General features: G+C 50.0%; 1 protein-coding gene across 5 annotated transcripts in view; it reads left to right on the top strand.

Moving 5' to 3' along the window:
• The window catches only part of MYLK (myosin light chain kinase), a 265,262-nt gene that overhangs the window by 200,528 nt on the left and 44,926 nt on the right, over positions 1-19,808 (top strand). For all 5 annotated transcript variants that reach the window (XM_024756503.1, XM_024756505.1, XM_024756502.1 and 2 more), the window contains 4 exons: positions 1,743-1,829; positions 15,599-15,649; positions 16,421-16,548; positions 18,523-18,676. In XM_024756503.1, the coding sequence (XP_024612271.1) occupies positions 1,743-1,829; positions 15,599-15,649; positions 16,421-16,548; positions 18,523-18,676 (420 nt within the window). The remainder of the gene's footprint in view (positions 1-1,742; positions 1,830-15,598; positions 15,650-16,420; positions 16,549-18,522; positions 18,677-19,808) is intronic.

The raw sequence follows: 19,808 nt of genomic DNA, 5'->3' as shown, positions 1-19,808 counted from the left end.
CCCAGGATTGCTGATGACAGAGCTGCAACCAGAGCCCTCTTCTCTCCATCCCTACTCTAATGACGCTTGGAAGCAAAGCCCATCATGACCCCATGAGGAGAGAAGGAATCTCAGTCCCCATCTCCTTTCTCTCAGGAGCCCAGGAAGACTGGGCCTCTCCTCCTTTGCTTGCTTATGCCTCAGTTTCCCCATCAATTAAAAAAAAAATCTTGCTCCTTCCTTGTCTCCCTCCTCTGATGCCCCGGAACTCACCGGGAAAAAGACGGCAAAGCGAGTACTCATGCCAAGGAAGAGAGGACTGTCTGTGCACACTCTGGCCTCGCCTCCTTTTCCTTAAAAGGGGGGAAAACAAAGACATTTGTGGGCGCGCCTTTCTTTAAATTGTCATTGGTGCTGTCAGAAGTGCTGGTCTTGAAGGAAGGGAAGAAGGGAGGGCCCCAGACAGGGAACCATAGACTCACCCCATGACCTTGGTTTATGGCAGCCTGATCTGCAAATGTCAAGCGAAGCGTACCCGCCCAGCCCCTAGTTCTGTGCTTCCGAGCCCACCCCGCAAAGCCCCAGAAGCCCAGTCTAGGTGAGAGCACGTGTTAGAGTCTGGAATTGCCCCACCGTGGAGGCGGGGACAGAGAGATGGCCCTTCCTCCCCAGACAGGCCACAGGAATGTGGCCAAGCGGCAGCTGGAAAGTCCCACCCCCTCCTTTCTCCCTCTGCGCTTCCTCTTCAGGAGCAGGAAAAAGATGCACAGGAAGGGGCTGGGAGGGGGAGGCTCCCTCCCAGCTTAGTCCCTGAAGAGCGTTCCTTGTGGGGAAAATGCTGGAGCCCAGTGATAGCGGTACAGCCAGCCCCTTCTTATCCCGGTCCCAGCAGCTTGCTAGAGTCCAGGCTCTTCTCGGCCCAGTGAGGGCCTTTTCCACCCAGCCCAGTGCTATGTCACCCTGCTGCCCTGACAAAGGAGGGTTTCCCCCGGCATCTTCCACACTGGGCATGAATGGGAAGAGGGGGAGCGGAGGACAGCCCCGTGGAGTTGTGCGCTCACCAGGGCAACATTTCAGCTCTGCCCAGAGGCTGCTGCTGCAGGGTTCCAGTGGCTCTGCTTTGGGGAGGGTGCAGAAGCCCCCACAAGGGCTCCAGGGCTCAGTCCAGAGCCCATGAGGCATGCCGGCTGCCTGCTCAGAGGCCTTCATCTGGTCTGGAGGTCTGTCAGTGTCCCTCGGTACAAGAGTCAGAGACAACAGGCTGCAAGCCCCCTCCAGACCATGAGGCCAGGGCAGCAACCCATGCTTCCCCTGTTCAAGAGACCTCTCTACACAGAGCGGGCTTTTGGAAATCCAGAATGTTTAGCCCAAGTGCGTTAAGACCCAGTGAAGGGAGAAGATAGGCACTGGTGAGCAGAGGGGCTCTGACTGTCCCCCAGCCCTGCCAGTGATGCGATTCTGGCGGCCCGTGCCTGCAGCAGAGGCGAAAGCGCTACCCAGCTCCCAGGGTAGCCTGTCCATCCATCTTCAGGGCAGCTGTGCTCTGCACCTGATTTATAAGGCCGGGTGGTGAGGACACTCCTTCTTTGGTTCTCTTGAGAGGAAGGTGCCTGGCCAGCCCAGCAGGCGCTGAGGGCCCTCAGAGTGGAGCGGGACGGGGAGGACCTGTTGGGGTTGAGGTAGGATGTTTATTGCGATGCCTCTTCTGCTTCTTCCCCTGGGCGCTGCCTACTCATGTTTGTCGTTAACCTGTTTTGTTCCAGATGCCCCCACCAGTGAGAACGCCAAGGCCCTGGAGATGAAAGCCCGGAGGCCAAAGAGCTCTCTTCCTTCCGTGCTAGGAACAGAGAGTAAGTACTCGTTCAGCTCTTCCAGGCAAACCCGGGACTGAGGGCTGGCCGCTTCCCTGCCTGTGCTCCTCGGAGCCTGGACCCTGCCACCACCCTGGTGCCCTGTGAGCTCCCGGTGACCGAACCACTGGCCTTTTCTCACCCCTCCCACCTCTCCAAGGCCTGAGTGGTGTTGCACATCCACATCCTCTGGCAGCGTCACTCAGGCCTCTTCTGCTTCCCACCAAGAACCCTGGGAGACCTTCCCCTAATCTCTCCCAGTTGAGTCTTTCCTGCCACATAGACCTTCTTACACAGTGGCTCTGATCAGATCACTCCTGGTTGGAGTGCCCAGCGGTCCCCAGAGCCCACCAGTCCCGTGGAAGTGAACCCATCACACGTTGCCATCCTGGCACACCTGCCACGTGTAAGCACACATTCTGACATCCAGCCTCAGCCTTTCTTTCCAAGCGCTGCCCCCCAGCTCCTTACTCCTGTTTCATCTTCAAGCCAAACTGAGCTCCTCTGTGTGCACCGGACATCCCTGTGTTCCTCCCTTTGTGCCTTTGCTCTGGCACCTCTCTTGTGGGACAGGCTCCCACTGAAAAGTCATCTCATCCCTGAGCTTGTCTTTGCTCCAGCTGAAAGGAACTCTTCCCTCCCGTGAGCCCCCATAGCACTCAGCATCCCCCTTCTGCCATTGGCTGTCCTCTTCCCAGGGTCACGGTGACGTGTCTGTGTCTCATCCTCCTTCCTCCTTTTTAAGTTCCGTGGGCCTCCAGCTGGGCCAACTTAGGGGTGCACCTTTCAGGATGCCGGTGCCGTGACCTGCTCACAGAAAGGCCTTACCACCATCTCTTAGAACAAGCTTGCAGCTGTGGTCTAAATAGCCAAGCAGGGAAGGGGCTTCTCCTATGACTCTGCCTGGCTCTCTCCCTCATTTTGCATCTTGGCTTCCCCCAGAACCCATTATAAGCTTTTAGGCACTGTGCCTAGGGTCCACGGTGCTTTTACAGGCCCACAAAAATATTTCAATATCTTATAAAATTCGGGAAAAATTTAACTTTCAGGTCAAAGAAAATGTTTTAATTCATAACATGAATATATTCATCTTTATACCAGTGCAGCTGTAAAATATAATTTATGTATGTATGTATGTAAGTATATACATTTTTTTTTTCTTTAGTGAAGGGAAGGAGCCTTCAGAGGCAAAAGTGCTTAGACTCCACAAAGGTCATAATGCAGCCCTGGCTTCCACTACTGATTAATTATCGGTCTAATTTTGCTAGAAGTATGCTTCAAAACCTCCAATTTTAACAAAAGATATGGAGTTGCTTGGGCATCCCCAACACACTCTGTGTTTTAAAAGAGCAAAAGACAAGACAAACTCTTAATTACCGATACTAATAAAGGGAAGTGAGCTAGATTAATTCAAAGGCTGCCTCTCTTTTTCCGTTACAAGGCAGTGTTCTGTAACTTAGTTTTGTTCTCATCTCTTCAAAGCAACCTATTTACCTTCCCAGTGAGGAGCTTGGGTTCCTCATGCACATACCAGCCAAGCTTTTGGGGGGCGGGGAGCACGCTCAGCCTTCAGTATGCCAGGGCAGCCAAATTGGAATGATAATTTCTCATGGATATTTATTTATTTTTGTCTGCGTTGGGTCTTCGTTTCTGTGCAAGGGCTTTCTCTAGTTGCGGTGAGCAGGGGCCACTCCTCATCGCGGTGCGCGGGCCTCTCGCTGTTGTGGCCTCTCCCGTTGCGGAGCACAGGCTCCAGACGCGCAGGCTCAGTAGTTGTGGCTCACGGGCCTAGTTGCTCCGCGGCATGTGGGATCTTCCCAGACCAGGGCTCGAACCCATATCCCTTGCATTGGCAGGCAGATTCCCAACCACTGCGCCACCAGGGAAGCCCTCTCATGGATATTTAACCACTGGGAGCCTCCGATTATCAAAAGTGGACGTTTAATAATAAGTTGTTGACAATGCATAAACAATTCTAAGAAAAACCTAGTGAGAATGGGTTAATGATTTTATCTTCCGAAAGGATTTCTTGGGCCTGTGTTCTATTTAGTTATGGGAAAAAGTCCTCGGGAGAGACATGGGTTCTCATGAGAGCGCCAAGTAATGGTGAACTGGGTCTGATGTGATTGTTCTCCTCTCCTGGGGGCAGAAGCAGGAGTGCCTGGAGTTCGAGCGGGAAGGTCAGCAGCCTCCTGTCCTCAGCTCTGGCACATCTATTCCGGTGAGATCCCGAGGGAAGTGAGGTGGGGTCAGAGGAGAGCCGTGAAAGAGAAAAACAAACTGGAGACAGTGAGCAGACCCGGGACCTGGGCTCTTTACCCTGGAGAAGAGAAGGCTGTGGAAAACCCCAGCCAAGCTGTCATCGTGCAGTTCCAGGGCAGGGGCTCTCGACCCTGGCTGCATGTTAGATTCACCTGGGGAGCATTTAAAACCACTGCTCCCTGCTGCACCCCAGACTAATTAGATCAGAATCTCTGGCAGTGGGATCCCGGCTTCAGTGTATGTTTATGCTCCTGGGCCATTCCAAGGTGCTGTCAGCCAAGCTGGAAACAAGCTGTCCAGAGGGCAGCCCGGTGCCCTGGCACCGCCGGTCTTGAGAAGCAGAACCGGGTCTAACTCTTCTAACTCCATTAAATGTGGAACCACCGCGGGCCCCCGGCCCAGGTCCTCAGGGCATTTCCATCACCTGCCTTTAGGGAGAGAGCAGGATGCTCTGGTGGAGTCTGTGCGCCATGGGTCTTTCCCCTCCGAAGGGTGCAGAGAAGGGGGCTCAGTGGGCAGTGCTGTTCAGAGGAAGGGGCAACTGCAAGTGCTTCATCTCCGTGGCAAACAAACACATTCGTGACTGCATCAGCTCCAGCTGACACTGCTTGTCTGCTGAAGGGGAATTTCACTCTGTGTAGAAAGCCTTCACGGTGGAGTTACAGACAGATGTCTTACTCCCAAAAGAATGGAAGTGTGTGTCTCTATGTATAGTAATGGCCGTGTTGAATCCCTCTGCCGGCCCACGCCTCCTGGCCCCCATCATCCCAGCCTGTCACTCCCTGGGGCACTGAGAGCTTTAGCAGCATTTTTCCTTCGAAACCTGCAGAGTTTCCTGGGTGCCTGTGTACCACTGTGGGGCTTCCTTCCCAGGAGGCTCCTGAGAAGGCAGCTGCCCAGAGATAGGGAATGAAGGGAGTGTCTTTTAGGCCTGCACCCCCAGTTCTTTTCTCACTTTGGGGGATAATTTATATGATTTATCAATTACGTAAGTTAAATATGCATGCCTTCTTGTTTCAACATTTTAACTAGTACAGAAGTTTACCAAGTACAGTGTGAAAGCCCTCTTTCATCCTACCCCTAATTTCACTCACCTCCTCAAATTAATTCACAATTACTGTTTTCTGAATATTCACATATACACATGCAAATATTTCAGTTGGATTTTTTTCTCACAGAAATGGAATTATGCAGCCTGTACACCTCTGCAACTTGCCTTTTTCTCTTAGCGTTGCCGTCCCCAATCCCAGACATCTCTGTTTGCATGAGAAAGCCCAGATTCTCACGTTGCTGAGTGGTCTGGCTGTGTATGTGTGTTCATTTTCATCGAGGGCTGGGAAGTACCTAATCTAACCAGGAAATCCATCTTTCCTCCAGTGACCGAGGGAAGGCTGAGTGGTTTCCTAGTCAAATAGATGGTGGCCAGATGCCTGTCTGCATGCCCTCCCCTCCCCAGCTCGGATGTTTGGTCCTGTGAGGGAGCTGTCAGGTGTGAAAGTAGATGGTGCTTGTCTACACTGGCCTGAGAGCCCCTGGGGGCACCGCTGCTGCCTAGCTCTGGGGAGCATGAGGGAAAAGCCAAGCTGGTTTGCCCAAACCCAAGGGGCCGGATGAGAGAAAACTGACGAGAGTACAAGTTAACCTGACAGACACCAACTCACAGGTACAGAAGTGAGGAGGGGGTCATCTGGGAAGGTTTTGGGATGAGGGAAACGCTAGGCAAGGTTATGAAAGAGGAGAGGAATGTGGTTTGGTTGAGGAGGAGCTGTAGCACTCCTCTTGTGAGCTGGAGGGAGGAATGCACCAGTACTATCGTGAGGGCCTCCGATTCAGTCACCTGCCTGTCACACAAAACAAGAGTTTTTTGAGCACCCATGCAACAGGCATCATCTTAGCCACTCAATCTACGTCACTTCAGGCAAGTCTTATTCAACTGAGCTACAAACAGTTGTTCCCATTTTACAGATGAGCAAATCTGAGTCTTAGAGAACTAAACTGTCTTGCCCAGGGTCTCACAGCTCACAGCTAGTTACATGTGGGCACCGTGAGGGCAACCCTGATCTCCGTTCCTCCCACGCCACCCTGTGCCTTCCATAGTCTCAGGGCCATCCCTTGTGCTGTCCACACAGTGGACACTGTCCACCAGCGGGGACAGAGGTCTGACTGCCATCAGAGCTGGGGGAAAAGAGTGTGACAGCCGGCATGCTTCCCTGCTTCCCTGCATCTTGAGACCTGTCAGGGTCTTTGCTGCATGCCTCTCAATGGGAATTTTTTTCTAACTTTATTTTGATATAATTTCAAATTTACAGAAAAGGTGCAAGAATAGTACAAGAAACTCTTGTATACCCTTTACTTAGATTCATCAATTATTTGCATTTTGTTCCATTGTTTTGTCATTCTCTGTATATAAACTCATATATATATATATATCATTCATCAAATATTCATATCTATGTATCTATATACACTGTATACTATATATACACTATATCTGTTCATATATATTCACCATTCATCATATAGACATATATATATACCATTTACAAATAGAGACATCATGCCCTTGACCTCTAAATATCTACTGTGTATCTCCTAAGAACATAACCACAATGCAATTATTAAAATCAGGACATTTAACATTGAACCGATACTGTTTAACCCACGGTCCCATATTCAGTTTTTGTCGATTGTCCCACTATCCTTTATGGCTGCTTTCCCCCATCTTGATGGGAATTCAGTCTCAGCACTCCTGGAAAACTTTATGCACTCCTCCAGCCCAGAGTGGGTCATCTCCCACCTTTGGAGAGAGAACAAGAGAGACGTGCGTGGGCCTGGGGGAGAAGTATCCCCACCTGTGACGGGGATGGGGGGCATGGGTAGACAGCAATACCCTTCCTTGTTGGACCTCCAGATGCCCATTTACTGTGCCCGGTGGGGCAGTGCTCAGGCACAGGGCATAGCCAAACAAGCCCCTGGGCTGGAGAGCAGGAAATGAACGTCTTGGTTCTGCCTGTAATTGAACATGTGGCCTTAGTCAAAGCCCTTCCTCCCTCTGCACCTGTCAAATGCAGACTTTCTCCAACTAACCCCCCAGGCCTTTTCCAGCTGTGACATCAAGACATTCAATAGAATGCTTTTCTTTGGAGTGATACAGCGCAGGTGGGGTTGGCCAACACCCTTTGTATCATCTGGTACATGAAGGGTGGAAGCTCCGGCAAGCATGAACACACAGCAGCAGAGATATCCTGATGGGAAGGAGGCCATATGCATAGAGTCCAGGCTTAGTGTGTCCAGCTGGAGGGGATCTGACTGGAATTTTGTGTGAGAGAGGCATTGATGGGGCTGAAGGATGGTTTGAGAAAATACAGAGAGGCACTGCCAGTGCGATAACAGGCTCAGGGGTTCCTCCTATCAGTCCGTAAAGCTGACGGTCTTTTAGGAAAGAGATAGAGGAACATCCACAAGATGCTTTTACAACTAGGGGATGGGAACCAGTGCCTGTCCATCTCTGAAATTTCAGTGCCTGGTGTGAAGTAGGGATATAATAGGTATTTCACTTTTCCAATGTATTTATGAGTTCCCCTGCTTCTGGGATCTGGGGAGGATGCAGGTGGAGCACCACTTTATGTTCCATGCCTGGCCTTGACCTTGAGCTTCACCTCTCATACCGGTCACTTTGACCTCACTGACTACTATCCCAGATTACGATGCTCTTAGATATCTTTGCCTTGGTCTCCTGTGTGTGTCTCTCTCCGAACCCAAAAGTCATCTTTGAAAGCATCTTTGGATATCAAAAACAGTGTCCAGTTATCCAGAAGATTTTCTCCAGGATCAAATCTTTCTTTTGATCAAACTCTCTCCAGGATTCAGGGGGCTGGAAGGAAATGCTGGAGGGGTTAAGACTTGGCATCAAGACTTGCTTGACAGGGAAAGATATGGGACCCTGGGAGAGAAGTGGGGCTATTTCCATGAATGTCTTTGAAAGCTGGCACCAACTCCCGGTTACTCCCAACCAAAATACTGGTCTCTGAGGAGTGATGGTGGTCATGCCACCCTCCACCACACCATGCATGTGGACCTGTGCTTCCACTCCCGGGCTGCCACCTCCAGATCCTTCCCAGCTCTTCCATTGTCTCCCACAAGCCAGTTTAATGGCAGGATGGGTCCTCCCAGGGAAGGGCCTGGAGGATGCCCATCAAACAACACTGACACTGCTGTCCTGGCCATGCTGGGCTGCCTCTTTCACAACTGTCCTGACGTTCCGTGCCCTGGGGGCTCAGGGCTGGGTGTTTGCGGTAACAAGAGGAGCAGTGTTCCTCTGGAATCTTCTTACGTGACAGCCTTTGCTATGAGGGGATGTGTATAGGAAATTTGCCCAGAGATGTTCATTCTGGGAAAATGACTAATATTTTTCCACAGGTTTGTAAGGACGGGTTGGAAAGGGCCTAATGTGTGTGTGGGGGGGGAGAGGGACATTGCTGGGGGGGGTTTTCAAGTCCCCTGGGGCCCTGAGCCTCCCCCCCAGTGCAGGACAGTGAGATTCAGCCTTCCATCCCCAGGTCCTCACCTCCACCGTCCTGTTCTGACACAGCCCTGCAGGGTGGGTGCTGTCCCTCCACACGTCACCCAACCCGAGTCCCCTTCAGGAGCTCGTGGCAGAAAGTTAATGCTGATTTTGGGAATTGTGAAGGGTTTGATGTCTATTTTTAGCTAGCTACCTAAAAAAGGAAATGTCCCCGGAGAGGCAGAGATCCAGGGACCTCCCTGTACCCTAAGCTGTTCATGCCACCTCCCCAATTCCCTTTGGCTTTCCATTATCTCAGACCCTCTTGAAGCTGTAAGACCCGCCTTCAGGCTCTGTAAATATCTCCCAATTGCTGGCTCTGATCTTTCTGGAGATCACTGGAGAGAGGGACTCATGTGTCTTCAGATTGAGCAGTCTGGAAACTTCTGTGGGGTGCTGACCTCTGCCCTCCCAGGGCAGAGGAAGGTTCATGAGGCCAGGACTAGGTGGGTGGGGGCAGGCTGGGGCAAAAGCAGAAGATGGATTACCCAGATAATTGGAGGCCAGCCTTCCCAGCCCAGCCCCATGTTTCCCAGGAACCTTCTAAATTCAGTGCTTTGATTTGTGATGTTCTTATTGGGTTGCTTCACTTCTTCCAGCCTCAGTCCCCTGTCTGGGGTAGAAGGCCCAGCACCTGGCAGCTTTGATCTAACTGGTAACAGAGCAAGGGACCTTCTCCTTTTTGTGGAAAGTTACACAAGGATTCAAGCCAATGGGTTTATCTCTGAGCATCAGAGCCCAGAGCCCAGGGGTGCGTTGGAGTGTTCTCGGGAATTCCCATGTTAACAGAGATCCTCGGGGGTTCCATTTATTCCTTTAAGACCTGTTTTCAAGCCTGTGCCAGGTACTGAGCTACGCACTGGGGATACAGAAAATGAACAGGATGGGCCCCGTTCCTGTCCCCAGGGAGCTTGCTGGGGTGTATGCGTGTTGGGGGCAGGTTTCTGCAGTTGCAGTGCCTTGTGATGACTACTGATTGAACTGCCTTGGAGGGGCATGGAACCCAGCCTGGCAGCAGTGATGCGTGAGCTGAGACCTGTCCCAGAATGTGCAAGAGTCAGCGAAGAGTTGACAACAAAATCCTGGCATTGCAGAAACTGAAAGGCCTTCAGTGTAGAGTACAGAGCAGTGCCCCCCAGAAGCTGGCACAGGAACCGGCAACATCCGCACCCCAGGAAGGTCAGGAATCTGTGTTTTCAGCAAGTCTCCCGGGTGATCATCGTGCATGCTAGATTTTGAGAACCACTGACATTGAGCATACAGGGCATGGGTGAGGGTGTTCCCCAAGAGTTAGAAAGAAGGCTGGGTCTGAAAGTCGGGGACAAATCTTGAAGGCCCTTGTCTGGTGAGTTGGACTTGATCCTAGGAGGCAGTGGGCAGCCACTGGAGAGGTTTCAACAGTGGAGTGACATCAGACTTGCGTTTGAGAAAGACCATTTTGGCCACCGAGTGATGGATGTATTAGTGTGGGGACAGGGGACCAGAGGTCTAGGAGGTGGTACAGTTAGAACTAGAATGGTGACAGCGGGGATGTGGAAGTGGGACCAAGGAGGTTATCTCGTTGATGGAATTGAAAGATGTCAGCTCGTGACCGGATATGGGCAGGGAGGGGGCCTTGGGAGAAATGGGGATGAGAAGCAGTATGGGGAGAAGAACCTGGATTTGGTTTTGGATGTGTTGGGTTTGCGGTATGTGCCTAGGGAAATGGTGTCAGGTAGTGGGATGTATGGGTGGGCCCAGGAGAGAGGTCTGGGCTCCAGGAAAAATGAGGGCAGCAGAAAGAGGGATAAAAAAAAAGGAACTCAGAGGGCTTCCCTGGTGGCACAGTGGTTGAGAGTCTGCCTGCCGATGCAGGGGACACGGGTTCGTGCCCTGGTCCGGGAAGATCCCACGTGCCGCAGAGCGGCTGGGCCCGTGAGCCATGGCCGCTGAGCCTGCGCGTCCGGAGCCTGTGCTCCGCAACGGGAGAGGCCACGACAGTGAGAGGCCCGTGTACCGCCAAAAAAAAAAGGAGAGGGAGGACACTCTGCCCTCCTTGCCTCACCCTGTGTCTGAGGTTTGCAAAGATGGTTGGATTTTATTTTCCTTCTGTGATACTCCTCTCTGGCAATGGCTAGCACAGAAAGTTTGGGGTGCTGGAGAAGGGGATGAGGGACAAAGGGCTGACAGCAATAATAAGATAATAAGAAGGGTGCATCCAGAGGAAAAGAAACTAGTTAGTGACCCAAGAAGTACTGAGAGTTTGGGCATCTGGACCAGCAAGAATTTTCCCTCTACTGAGGACCTGAACTGGGGAAGGAGCTTCAGGTGCAGCATGAGCGACCTCGTGTAGGTATAAAGCTGACCTGACCAACAGTGTGGAGACTAAACAGGTGAAGGAAAGTACAGAGCAGTCCTCTGGGGAAGTGTTTGGGGAAGAAAGGTGAATGGGTGGTAGGGCTGGTGTTAGAGCTTGCACTTTATTGCTATACCTTCTTTACAATGTAGCTTAATTCTTTACCACAAATTTTATTTATTCTTCCCACATTCTTTGAATGAGGAAACTAAAGCTCCAAGAGGTTAAATAACAGGCTATAAGTCACACAGCTTAGGAAGTAACAGGGCAGTATTCAAACCCAAGTCCAGTGCCAGAGCCTACACCCACTGCATTTCTGCACAGGGACAGAGAAAGGTTTCAAGGACCTGGTTTGAGGACAGGGCAGAGTGTCAGCTGGAGTCGAGAGGAAACAGGAGGAAAGCAGCCATACACTGGGCAGCAAGAGGGTTAAGTCCTGTTTCTAACTTGGCCACATGTCGTTTTATAAAGCCAGCAAGTCATCTAACTTTTATTCAAATCCATCTCCTTTTTCATGAAATGGAAACAGCGTGAAGTGCCCTGCTTGTGTTTGGTTGGGGTAAGAACCCAATGAGAAAAAGGATGATGACATCATGGGTTAGAAACTCAACTTGCTGAGTCTAGCTCTCTACAAGAAACCAGGATTAGAATCCAGTGACTCTGCTTCCTAATCCATTAAATATGTTCTCCTAAGCCCAGAACGCAATTAATGGATTTCAGCAGATGGTCCTATAAAATATGTATAGAAGAGGATACAGAACATTGTTAATGTTTCAAATAGTTGTTACTGATAGGAACCAAACCAGTTTCAAATGCTAACCAATTCAAACAGGAGGTGCTCGAAATTTGTAGAACTACCATAAAACTTTGGCCTTCAATCTTATTTAACTGTAACATAGAAATATTGCTATTAGTTCAGGCTCTACTTCTGGCCAGGTAGGTTTACCCAGAGCCCCCAAGAATAGTATAGGGGGGCACTTTGGAGTCATCTGCTTTCATTTTGTGCCCTTCCTTGCCTTCTGATTAACTCCTAGCTCACCACTCCAGGGGCTGGCACCCTCCTTCCCTGCCCCCAGAGCTCATCTGCAGCTACAGTGTGCTAGGGCTAGCATAACAAAGTACTGCAGACTGGATGACCTAAACATCAGAAATGTATTGTCTCACGGTTCTGGAAGCTGGAAGTCCGAGATCAGGTGTCGGCAGGTTTGGTTTCTCCTGAGGCCTCTCTCCTTGGCCTGCAGGTGGCGGGCTTCTTGCCTCACACGGCCCTTTTTCTGGGTGTGCATCCCTGGTGTCTCTCCGTGTGCCCAAATTTCCTGTTCTTATAAGGACACCAGTCGGTTTGGATGAGGGTCCACCCTAACAGCCTCCTTTTAATTTGATCACCTCTTTAAAGTTCCTGTCTCCAAATATAGTCATATTCTGAGGTATTGGGGGCTAGGGCTTCAACATATGGACTGCGGGGGACACCACTCAGCCCATAACAACAGCCCTCCACACAGTTCCTCTGAAGAGATGGCTTTCCCTCTCCCAGGAGGTCAGATCCTGGCTCTGGTAGGAGCCCCTCTTTCCTTCCCTTGAGGGCTGCTCTCTTCCAGCTGTGCCGTCTCCCTTCCAGCTGCCCTGGATGCAGGGGAGCAGGGGCTTTGTGGCTCGGCCAATTCTGAGGGTTCCGTATCCCATCCAGTACCCACTCCCGAGGGATCTGGCTTTCCCAGCCTCTTCCCTGCCAGCGTCTCTGGCCTCTCCCTCTCCACCTAGTCCTAGCCTTCTGCTTTCACACCTGTTCTCTTCTCTCTCACCTTGGAAGAAATGTTAGCTTGACATTTCCTCTTCTTCACCCTGCTTCTCTTTGTCCCTTTCACCTCCAGAATTCTGGATGGATTAGTTGACTCCCTAGCTGTGTCCTTGAGAATCTACTCTAGAGCAACTTCTGACCCCGCCATCCCACAGAACCTGCCCTCTCAAATACCACCCATCACCTGATGCTGGTCGTATCCTCCCAGTACCCATCCTCCTCCACCCTGGGTTTCAGGGACAGTCCTTCCACAGCCTCTCTCCTTCAGCCCAGCTCCTCCCTGAGAGTATCAGCTCAGATCAGACCCTGGCCCTTTCTCATCTTTCACTGTACTCTTTTCCCCAAAGAACTGACCCATCCTCACAGTTTCCATTAATGATTGCATGTTGGATCCTAAAATCTTTCTCGTTCAGCTTCCAGCAACTATCTCTAGAATTCTGATCCTGGGCTTCTAGCCAATACACAGATTAAACTCTTTCATCGACCACATTCTCTTGAGCCAAGCCAAACTCCTCATCTTTCACTCCTAGATTCCACGTTCCATCGATAAAATTTTTCCCATTTATTCAAGGAAGATGTCCCTGAGAAATCTTTGTTCCTCCCTCTTGTTTAGCCCCGGAATTCTTTTAACTTTTCTTCCATCTCTTATTTGTATTTTCTTTTCTGCTGCCTTTGCCAAGGCTGGACCTTGATGTGTTTCTCCTAAGAGTATGGCAATAGCCTCCTAGTTGGATATTCTTGTGCCCTGGAACTAGAAAGACCTCCAGGGGTCCTCTAGCCCAGTTGGACTGCCGTTTGTGTCAGGACTTCCTGTTACTCAGGACAGAGACCTAACTCTCAAACTTGACATTCTAGACCAGCACTGTCCAATAGAACTTTCTGTGATGATAGCAGTGCTCTCTGTCTACACAATATGGAAGCCACTAAACATGCATGGCTATGAGCACTTGAAATGTGACTAGTGTGACCGAGGAACTGAATTTTTTATCTTCTTTAAATTGTCACGCCATCTTCGTGCCACTGCTCTCTGAAACCAGCCCTGTGCTCCAGCCACCCTCCACCAAACATCACCCTGACTCTCTACTCTGAGTCACTCTGTTCCTGATCAATGGGGCTCTTCTCTCCAGGTCAGATCATCTCGAGTCCTCAGGTCCACCCTGTGTCGCACCTCCCAGCCATCTCCTCAACAGACACTGCTTTCTCTTTCTCCCTCATTTGAACAACTACATCATGTTGGCTGGATAAAACATTGTTTAGCTTTCTGTTTAACTTTTAGTTTGAAATAATTTCAGAACTATGGAAAAGTTGCAAAAATAGTACAAATATTTCTTGTATACCCTTCATTCACATTCTTCAAATATTGTTTTATCATTTTTGCTTTATTATATGTTCTCTCTCCTTCTCTTCCTCTCTTTTTCAACCTCTCTTTCCTTCTACCTCTTCACAAACACATATACACGTATACATACATACGTACACATTGTTTATGAACGGTTTGAAAGTAAGTTGCACATGTGGTATCCTCTATACCTCAGTACTTCAGTATATATTTCCTAAAAACAAGGACAATCTATTATAAAACCACAGCTATTTGATATAGTGTGGTTAGGGAGGATCTCACTGGTTAAGCAACTCTTTCCCGTTTTTCATATTATAATTTACATACAGTAAAATTCACCCATTCTGTTGCACAGTTCTTGACAAATGCGTATAGTCCTGTAACTACCACCACGACCAAGATATGGTTTCTACACCTTAAAATATGTCCTATGCCCCTTAGTAGTCAACCCCTCCCCACCCACCTTTTCTCTGTCCCTACAGTTGTGCCTTTTCTAAAATGTCCTACAAATAGAATTATACAGTACACAGCCTTTGAGTCTGACTTCTTTTAGCAGAAGAGAAAAATGAATCATTGAGATTCATTCATGTTGTGTATATCAGAAGTTTGTTCCTTTTTATTGATGAGTGGTATTTCCTTGTATGAATGTACCACAGTCCATTCATTCTCCAGTTGAAGGACATTTGGATAACTTCTGGTTTTTGGCAATCACAGATAAACCCACTACAAACATTCATATACAGGTGTCTGTGTGCATGTAGGTTTTCATTTCACTTGGATAAGTATGTTAGATGACTTTTGAACAAAGACCTGAAAGAAATATGAAGATAAGCTATGAAGGTAGCTGAGGATATTTTTACGTATTCACCATATTGCTGTTTAGACAAATGAATAGGTTTGTGTGGCAAAACTGGTCTGTCTGGGTCAGTTTTCCCATGTGAGTTATTTGGAGAATGGGGGGTGGGTAAGAATGAAGGAGACCATTGGTTTGTTCATTCATTTGTTTGTTCATTCATCGATCCATTCAACAAACATTTAAAACATAAAAGCCACAGTCCACAGTCTGTGACCCAAAGGAAGCCTGAGACCCTCGGATCCACACCAAGGACTAAATTTGGTCAGTTTATCTGACATAATTTCCCTTATGAGTTTCCTGAAAGGGTAAGAGAAGAGTTAGTGAGTTTGGGGTTATCATCATTGAAATGGACAATGGAAGCTCAAGCATTTTTCAGAGTTTTTATCTCCCTGGAGGCTCCGGGGACCCCTCCAGAGGCCCTGTTGAGAAGTGGTATTCAGTCGCTCATGAGGTTGTCCATGTGCGACTGCAAGGTCTCCAGAAAGACATATTCAAGGGAGGGCTCCATCTGGATGAGGGGCCAGTGGATCAGACTGTGCCCTCCTAGGATTCAGGAGCCTTGTAAAAAAAAATAAATAAATAACAGAAAATAACTTGTGAACTTCTTTGTTTCAGGTGATGCAACTGTGAAAAAGAAACCTGCCCCCAAGACACCTCCGAAGGCAGGTAATTGGTCACAGCAACATATGCGGGCAAGGGAGTCATCTGCCGTGAGGGGTTTACCCTTTGCTCTGCTAGACTGCCCACTGGGGATGTGGTCCCACCCCGCTCCCCGATTCAAGCTCTGCATTATTCAGGCTGAAATTTCCCCAAGAGTCTCTGTACACCTTGGTCCCCCACCCTCTTCCACTACTTGCCTTTTCTCCTGCTTCTCTGGTATGGACAGCATCACACGATACTGGTGACTTTCCCATCCCTGCTGTGAAATCCTGCTTACCTCTCTGTCCTCCAGTCTGCCCCTTACCGAGATAATCCACTTTGTGCTGTTTTCATGCTCTGCTCTGTATGTCCCTGTGATAGGAAGCCCTGTCTGTTTTCCATGGAAAGACATTTGAGGATGTGAACCATATTGAGCCTGTCAGCCAGGGTGACCTGGAGGTTAGAAGGCAAGATGCTTTGTAACTAATAAAGGAGTAAGGTCACAGACTCAAAAAATTAGGGTAAGGCACAAATTCCACAACAACCAACGAACGGAGAATCATGCCTTGTAAAATTGTGTGGGTCACTTCTGAGGGAATCAGGATCAAGAGACCAACAAACCTAGCAGATCCGTCAGCCCAGGTGTCTGAAGCAGTGGTCATTGCTCAGTCTTACCCTGAAGGTTCCGGAAAGTGAGAGAGAAGCAACAGACCAATGTGGCTGGCAGCGTCGAATGAGATTAGAATGTCTGAGGCTCCCTCCTCCTCGGAGCTCACTCTCTCCCTTGTGCTCCCCCAGCCGTGCCCCCTCAGATCATCCAGTTTCCTGAGGACCAAAAGGTGCGTGCAGGAGAGCCCGTGGAGCTGTTTGGTAAAGTGGCCGGCACCCAGCCCATCACCTGCACCTGGATGAAGTTCCGAAAGCAGGTCAGTAACAGAGGGCAGTGGCCCGAGAACAACCCACACAAGTTCCAGAGCCGTCCTGGACCGAAAGGGATGAGAAATGCTGTGATGAAGGGCAGCATCGCTGCTCATCACAGGGGCCTGAGAAATGGGAGAGCCCCTCACACCCCTGTCACCCACCCACCAAATCTGAGCTCTTAATAACCTTTTCTTCTACATCTAGCAAGGTTGCCTGTTTTATAGACAATTTGTGTGATAGAGAAGAATATGAAGGAAAAAACAGAAACCACCTATGGCCCCCACCTGATTTGGGTATCTCTGTCTAGAATTCTACTTGGAGTCAGGAAAATCGAACCAGTGACCTAAATGACCTCTCAGACTCTAGAGCTTTCTGTGATTCTGTGCCAGCTCACTGAACCCTATCTGTGGCAACCACTTAAACTTACCACATGCTGGAGAGAGAAAAGTGCACCTGAGTATCTGAGTAGATCAATTGTACGTTAAACAGAATTTTGGCTTACTGACCCAGAAATCGAACTTCCATTTATAACAACAGTCCTACAGGAAAATGTTTGAATTTCCAAACAACCAGTTCCTTTTAGAGAAACTTGGGGAGCCTGGCCATTTTTCTGATCCCACGTTGGTAGTGTGTGCCCATGTACCTGTTCAACAGGGGCCCCAGACCGGCAGGCTGGCCCTGGATCAGGACCTCTACAGGAGGTGTGACGACTTCTTCTGAGTCCTCTGTTGCTCTATTTCCAACCCATTCAAATTGTCCTGAGGCCCGGAGGTGGGAGGCTAGTACTGGGGAAGAAAGGAGAGTTGGACTCAAAAGATGAAGAAGAGAAGCTGGCCTTATCCCAAAGCATGTTTGCTTGGGTTTTGTCTGGGCTAGTGGTGTCTGAAGTAAGATGGAATCTCAACCCTCTTCAGAGACATTGAGCCAAGTCCCAGCTCCATCCAACAGAACTTTCTGTAGTGATGTAATCGTACTATGTCTGTTATCCAGTAGAGTAGCCACTAACCATATGTGGCTATTGGACACGTGAAGTGTGACTAGTGCAACGGAGCAACTGGATTTTATACTTCAGTTAATTAAAAATTGTTATAACAGCTTTGTTGAGGTATAATTCACACACCATAAAATTCATCCTTTTAAAGTGTGCATATATTCACAAGGTTGGGCAACCATAACCATTTTCTAATTCCAGAACGTTTTTATCACCTCGAAAAGAAACCCCAGACCCATTCGTAGTCATTTCTCCCCTTCCCCCAGACCCTGGCAATCTCTCACCTGCTTTCTGTCTCTTTGGATTTGCCTATTCTGGGCATTTCATATAAATGGAATCATACAATATGTGTTCTTTTGTGTCTGGGTTTTTTCACTTAGCGTTACGTTTTCAGGGCACATCCATGATGTAACATGAACCAATATTTTATTCCTTTTTTATGGCCAAATAATATTCCGTTTTCTGGATGTTCCACATTTTGTTTACCTGTCCATCCATTGATGGACATCTGGATGATTTGCCACTCAACTAAAATTTGAATAGCCACATCTGGCTGGTGACTGTGGTATTTGATGGCACAGAAGAGGTCAGAACCCACTGGGTGGGCTTTGTAAGTGACTTTGATCAAATCTGTTCTCCCACCATCCCATCCCAGAGCAGCGGAGGGGGCTGGAATGTGCCCCGTTTCCGGTCTGGAGCAGAGAGTGACAGCTCACTCCCGGCCACCAGACCCTGCAGCACCCTCCCTGCTTGTCCCAGATCTCGACCCTGTCAGGGCAGCTTGGCTCTAGATGCAGGAGAGGGGGAAGCTCAGAGTATAGACCTTAGGGGGTCTTCCCCGCTTAGGGGGAAGCTCAGAGCCCAGACAAGACCAGCCCCACACAGCTCGGGCAGCTGCATCCACATCCCCAGGGGTGAGGAGTGTGGGTCAGAGCCCCCTTCCTTTCTGGCTCAAAGTCTCTAGTGCCTGCCCCACTCTCTGTCCCAGATCCAGGAGAGTGAGCACATCAAGGTGGAGAACAGTGAGAATGTCAGCAAGCTCACCATCCGGGCTGCACGCCAGGAGCACTGTGGCTGCTACACTCTGCTGGTGGAGAACAGGCTGGGCAGCAGGCAGGCCCAGGTCAACCTCACCGTTGTGGGTGAGTCTGGGGACGGGGCGTAGGGAAGGCGGGATGATGGACTTCCAGGCCTCATCTCCCGGGGCCACTGCTTCAGCACGCGTTCCCTCTGCCCACAGGCTCCCTTTCTCCCTGCTCTCCCACTCCCTGCTCTCACACTGTTGCTGCCCTTCGTGCTTATTGAGAATCCCAGACCTTGCACACACAGCGTTTTCCTCTTCCTATGAATCCCCTCCCGGTTTCCCTTTCTAGCCAGACTCTGAGCTCTACCATTCCAGCTCTCTCCAGCTAGCCCCTGTGACCCCTTCTCCCCCTGGTCCACTCCCTGCCCCCAACCCCAGTCCCCTCACAAACCCTCACCTTGAATCAGTGCTGCCTTTCAACTTCACTGCCGCTCTGCCTGAGTCTGGGGCATGGCAGAGAGACCACATCGATCTGCAGACTCAGTGCTGGGCTCTGTCAGTGTCCAGGCTCAGCCAAGGTGTCAGCGCTGGTCAGTGCCCTCTCCCACACCCCGAGACAGCCATTCCTCGAGACCCCCCTACCCTGCAGGCCTTGGCCACTGGCCTCTCTGAGAAATAGGAGGCATCAGGCATGAACCTGCTTAGCTTGGTGGTCCCACACCTGCAGGCGTCTCTCTATCTGTGCCCGTGCTGACTCCACCCTCCAGGCTCTGGGTGTTGCCCACCTTTCTCCTGTGCTCCGGACCCCAGGCTCTTGAGGGCTCCAACCCCCGCCACCCCCATTCCCTTCAACTTCTCCCCAGTTTCTCCCATAAATGTTGCCAGGACTCTCCCATCGTCGCCATGCGCACAGGCACGCATAACTCCTGTAGTATCTCGTCTCACTCTGGCCACCCTAGCATCTTTCTCCTGCTCTCTCTTCACGGCCAAACCCTCTGAAAGAGCCAGTCTCTCCTCTGAGTCTCCTTCTTCACCTCCCTGGCAACAATCTTCAACTCCCTGTAGCCTCACCCCCAGGCCCCATTAGTCTTCAGGGACTGCTCTTCTGAGGTCACCTTGCCCTCCTAATCCCCAATCCACTCCCTTTTTCTTATCTCCTACATCCCAGGATTGGGTTCAGAGTCTGTCTTCAGACTGATTGTCAAGGTCACTTTTTCCTCTCCATCTCAGTCACTGTGTTTTTCATGCCC

This window comes from Neophocaena asiaeorientalis, unplaced genomic scaffold (assembly GCF_003031525.2).
Source record: "Neophocaena asiaeorientalis asiaeorientalis breed wild unplaced genomic scaffold, Neophocaena_asiaeorientalis_V1.1 scaffold22, whole genome shotgun sequence".
NCBI lineage: Eukaryota > Metazoa > Chordata > Mammalia > Artiodactyla > Phocoenidae > Neophocaena > Neophocaena asiaeorientalis.
The sequence above is the reverse complement of the archived record's forward strand: the minus strand, read 5'-3'. Positions and strand labels throughout refer to the sequence as shown.